This window comes from Corticium candelabrum, chromosome 6, assembly GCF_963422355.1.
Source record: "Corticium candelabrum chromosome 6, ooCorCand1.1, whole genome shotgun sequence".
NCBI classification, from domain to species: Eukaryota; Metazoa; Porifera; class Homoscleromorpha; order Homosclerophorida; family Plakinidae; genus Corticium; species Corticium candelabrum.
In genome coordinates this window covers 7,718,318-7,723,317 of record NC_085090.1, presented here as the reverse complement: position 1 = coordinate 7,723,317, position 5,000 = coordinate 7,718,318, and the positions used below count along the sequence as shown (strand labels likewise).

The following is a 5,000-nucleotide window of genomic DNA, read 5'->3' as shown; positions in this document are numbered from 1 at the left end:
GGTGACTCAGATGTCTTCATTGCTGGAAGAAGTCTGGAAGAACAATTCGCTTCTTTACTGACGGCACGATTACCCACTGTTGACTATAGCCCCGTGTTCAGTGACTCACTAAGTGGAGCTCCACGAAAGAAGCGCAGGACGGGTAGAAAGTAGATTGTGTCGTTTGGTTTGGTTTGTAGAGTTTGTACTTGACGTGCTTGACGAGTCATCATGTGGCATGTCATGTGTATCTCTTTGTAAGTGTATTGTAGTGAAATCTTTGGAAGAAATGTGTTCATTTGAAGTTGTCAAAATGCGTGACTGTTTGATGTTGGTACTCAACTTGTGAGGTGTGTGTATGATGTGGGGTGTGGGTGTGGGTGTGGGTGTGTGAGTGGGTGAAGTGGGTGAGTAGGTTTGGTGTGAGTAGGTTGTAGGTGTGAAGCGTAAGGGAGTGGGTTGTCACTGTGTTTGTGTGTGCTCATTGTGTGTGTGTGTGTGTGTGTGTGTGTGTGTGTGTGTGTGTGTGTGTGTGTGTGTGTTTGTGTGCTCATTGTGTGTTTGTGTGCTCATTGTGTGTGTGCGTGCATGTACACATTGTGTGGATGTGAATACTTCACTTCAATCTTCTTTGAACACATTTTAAAAACCACACCAAAAATTACAGTTGTCTGATGAGTTATGTTCATTCTGATTGCGTGTGCACTGCTAACTTACCAATGAGGTACACATACATGCACAAGGTCCGAGTCATCGACAATCGAGTCATTCACTTGAGTTAAATGTCTTCCACTTATTCCTACCCTAATAACTAAGAATTCTAGACTCGTGGTCGTTTGTCTGTCTAGATTTTCAGACGCATTCGTTTTCTCTTGCAAAGCGCAAGGGTAGCACAGCACAAACAGTATCAGGTGTGTGATACTATTCAGTACTCACTACTCACTGTACTGTCAAAGCCACTTCTACTACCATCACTTCCACTACTACCACCTACCAGTGCAGCAGAGATTGTGAAGCAAGCAAATTCTACTAGAACTATGTTTGTAGGTCTGTACTGCTAAGGTTATTTGCTTGTTGTTTTCGTTTGTTTATTCATATTTACCTAGCGAAAACAATTCAGACTAAACGTTTGAACTATCATTGTGCCCTGCAGCATGCAGATACGCGAGCTGCTTTTAGGCATATGCAGAATAAAGAGAACGCTATCATGGTCTAAGACATCAACAGCACTGCAGTCTACAGAATACAAATAGACAGATTTTGATAAGTTTAGAATGGGGGAAGGTTGTTCCGGCGCATTGTTCGGATGCTCCTAAGGCTAAGGCTCTTTTCAAGAAATTCTTCTTGGACTTCGAAGACAGACACCGTTGCAACTGGATTTCTAGTGCGCGAGAGACTTGACTTAGAGCGAGGAGACACCGAAACATAGCTTGGGCAGATACGATTCACTGGTCATGAGAGCTCGGTGATATAATGATTGGAGTATAGACAGTCAGTGAGAGCATAAGCCTCGATAGACTCGAAGTGCTGCCGGCCGGTGCATTCCAGCAAGTGGCAGCACATTTTTGCATCCATAAACAAACGCAAAGCACCTTGGTCTGTGTCCTAAAACTGTGGATGTTTACCCTGTACTGTACATAGATTGTCGAGAGCCCTATAGCCTACCAGGTTGATCTGACTCTGAGGTCTTCTTGAACACCGAAAAGTAGCGACCCGAGAGGAAAGGGTCAGATTGTATAAGCGCGCCTGCTTGGCCTATCTTTCTCGCGCGTGAGTTTGCGAGTTGGCAACTCGTCTACAATTTCGCATGTGACGTCTGTGTTGGTGTTGCCCTGGCCGTGCCATTCACTGCCTTCTCTCCTACGCATCTCGAGCAGCCACTCGTCGACAAGCATCGAGCATGTCTCACGTGCTCCGCATTGCACCACCGTCTCACTCTATCTCGCTGATCGAACGCTGCAGGGAGGGCACGTTTCACGATGTCGCTTTTGCGAGTGTTGATTTGCGTTTCGGCGCTGATGTGCTTGTGTGAGAGCCAGGTGGAGGTGTCGCACACCCTGGCAACTTGTAAAGATTACTACGACAAACTGGGCAACAAGACGGACAAGACTTACCTCCTGGAAGTCTCTCCGTTCGTCATGGTCGAGATCTTTTGTTCTGGTGTGTTGTTCTCGTGCTCTACTGCGTGGCAAACGTGTGATTTCGCTGCCACGTGTGTGGCTTGTTTACGCGGTTTCTGTAGGTATGAGTTCCGGAAAGCCGACGGAGTATCTCACTCTAGGGAAAGGAGCGGCCAATAACTTTGCTAGATACTTTCGACAATTGGGTAAGTGGACGTTTTCTACTAGCTAATGTGCGGTTTGTTTAAAAGGACCCCTTTAGGGAGTTTAGTGTTACTGGGTTGGTTGGTTGGTCGGACTGGTTAACAGTGCGGCTAAGAGCAACTGATATTGATTGAGCACGGAATATAACCCCTAAAAATCTGATTGAATAAGAATTACTCTTTGTCTACTATCGGATTCTAAGTAGGGGAAAGTGTTTTCTCTAGAGGGGCCCCTTTAGGGTTTAGCGTTACTTTATTCTTGAGTTGAGTTTATCGGTCGGAGTGGCTAACAACGCGGTTGAGAGCAACTAGATACTGATTGAGTGCAGAGTATAACCAAGTGCAAGTACATACAGAAGCCCCTTTAGGGGTTCAGTATGTTTACTCTACTTCCGGGTTGGGTAGGTTGGTCTGACTAGCTAACAATACGGTTGACAGCAACCGAATATTGATTGAGCCGATTTTAGCCCGAAAACAGTCTGATGGAATAAAAAATTTACTTTTTCTAGGTAAAGACAAAGGTTCTTCATGTGGGGCTGCGATACCAACGAAAGATGCCACTGGCTGGGGACTCACTAGGTTTAATAGGATTCGTCTCAATGTCATGACCAACTTGGTCGACACGGATGATTTCAAGTTTTCTACGTCGACTACGGGAGGGTCAAAGATCAACTACGGAGAGGCGGGAGATAAGTACTTTTCCGGACATGATCCGAACTGTTGGAAGGGAAACTTCAAGATTGATCTGACTGACACGCCTTATGAGGTGAGTCCGGATATCGATTGGACTTGGCAAGGAACGACTATTGACAATGCACCGAATGGTGTAGATATAACAGAGTCAGGTTGGTTGCTCTTGTGTGCGTGTCTATGTACGGTATGTATGTGCATGTTTGTATGTTTGCATGTACGTTTACCTGGCTGTATTTGTCTCTCTGTTTTTCTTTGTTTATCTGTCTGTTTGTCCGCCTGCCTGCCTGTCTGTCTGTCTATCCGCAAGCGCGCGCGCGTGGTGTGTGTGTGTGTGTGTGTGTGTGTGTGTGTGTGTGTGTGTGTGTGTGTGTGTGTGTGTGTGTGTCTGTCTGTCTGTCTGTCAATACATATATTTAAAATTTCAACACTGTTACATTCTAAATGGTTTCAGCAAGGAAAAGAAAACATGCTACAACAATGTCCGGCGACCCTTACGGCTGCTTACTACGTAGGACGATTAATTAACTGTACGCTATAAGCAGTACTCTCTGTCTGCCTATCTGTCCGTCCGTCTCTTTGTCTGTCCTTCTCTTCGTCTGTCCGTTTGTCTGTCCATTTGTCTTTCTGTCTGTTTGTTTGTTTCTCTGTGTGTGTCTGTCCGTCTGTTTGTCTGCCAGTCTGTCGGTACGTATGGCTAAGTACGTTCTTTTCGTTGCCTGAGTGGTCTTCGTCTTGTTTGTTTGTTCTATTTTTTCTAAATTTTTCATGTTGATATTTATTTTCTATCAGCTCCCAGACAGACAATAGTAGGAAAGTGTGGAGGATACCCAGGAAACTGCTTCCCGGCACTAGTACGCTCTCCTACCAACTCAAAGCTGATTCTTCGCATTGTACCAACCAACCCATGTGTCCGTGTCAACAACACCAATCCATGTCAGAACGGTGCCACGTGTATCCCAAATGGTGCAACAAGCTACGCCTGTCGTTGTGTTCCCGGTTGGCTGGGACCCAACTGTGACGATCCCGAACGTAAGTCACAATTTAAATAATTAGCATTCGATGTGAGCGTGCTAAAATTCAAGCCACAGTTGGACATCTGACTTCTGTCAGTGTGTCTGACTGCTTGAATGAAATTGTGCGCAGAAACAGCTAGCGCGCGAACAGCTAGCGCGCGAACAGCTAGCGCGCGAACAGCTAGCGCGCGAACAGCTAGCGCGCGAACAGCTAGCGCGCGAACAGCTAGCGCGCGAACAGCTAGCGCGCGAACAGCTAGCGCGCGAACAGCTAGCGCGCGAACAGCTACAGTAGCGCGCGAAACAGCTAGAGCGCGAACAGCTAGGCGCGTTATGTTAGCGCGCGTTATGTTAGCCTCGTACAACTGCTTGTGATTTGTAGCCGATAAAGTCATCTATGGTACCAGATCTGCGAAAAGAGACGATGCTCAATCGAAAGCAACGTGTCCCGCTGGCTACACACTCACCCACTGCCAATGCGAGATTGGAGCATGCGACGGCGCCGTCATTGCGAATAATGCCGAGAGCTGCACTGCCTACAACAACAACAATAAAAACCAAGTTCGCGTTCAGATCAACTGCACGCGTTTCAACAGAAATATCGTTTCCACGTCCGTTATCCGGGACCCGTCAAGTGGATTTGCCAATCAGCATCACACGATCACGTGCCCAACAGGTTTGTTTGTCAATTTTCTTGTGTACGCAGTGGGATAGCCGGAACTAAAATTTTGGAAGGGTATAGTTAATATTAATAGGTAAAATTAATTAATGAATGACATTGGATCACTACAATATAAAAATATGTATAATAATGTAAAAATAATATATAAATAAATAATATATATATATAAAGTTTTAATTGATATTAATAAGTGGCATTAATTAATACAATTTTATTATTAGACTGCACTTAGTAAACTAGATACTAACAAATGAAATTAATATTAATTAATTAATAAAGTTAATATCCAATTACATAATTAATATTAATA

The 5,000-nt window shown here is 44.9% G+C and overlaps 2 protein-coding genes across 3 annotated transcripts in view; both read left to right on the top strand.

Moving 5' to 3' along the window:
- The window catches only part of LOC134181018 (tyrosine-protein kinase BAZ1B-like), a 22,615-nt gene extending 21,462 nt beyond the window's left edge, over positions 1 to 1,153 (top strand). The window contains exons 31-32 of one of the 2 annotated variants that reach the window (XR_009970059.1): positions 1 to 329; positions 828 to 1,153. Coding sequence is in view for 1 of the 2 variants with exons in the window: in XM_062648213.1 (XP_062504197.1) it covers positions 1 to 153 (153 nt within the window). In the remaining variant the exon portion in view is untranslated. Of the gene's footprint in view, positions 352 to 827 lie in introns of those variants that run through there. The other variant, XM_062648213.1, reaches the window with a different exon arrangement.
- Positions 1,154 to 1,915: 762 nt separating this feature from the next.
- Positions 1,916 to 5,000, top strand: part of LOC134181591 (uncharacterized) — a 27,634-nt gene continuing 24,549 nt past the window's right edge. Inside the window, exons 1-5 of the mRNA XM_062648860.1 lie at positions 1,916 to 2,139; positions 2,222 to 2,305; positions 2,812 to 3,147; positions 3,785 to 4,024; positions 4,391 to 4,684. Coding sequence (XP_062504844.1) covers positions 1,959 to 2,139; positions 2,222 to 2,305; positions 2,812 to 3,147; positions 3,785 to 4,024; positions 4,391 to 4,684 — 1,135 coding nt within the window. The 5' untranslated portion in view covers positions 1,916 to 1,958. The remainder of the gene's footprint in view (positions 2,140 to 2,221; positions 2,306 to 2,811; positions 3,148 to 3,784; positions 4,025 to 4,390; positions 4,685 to 5,000) is intronic.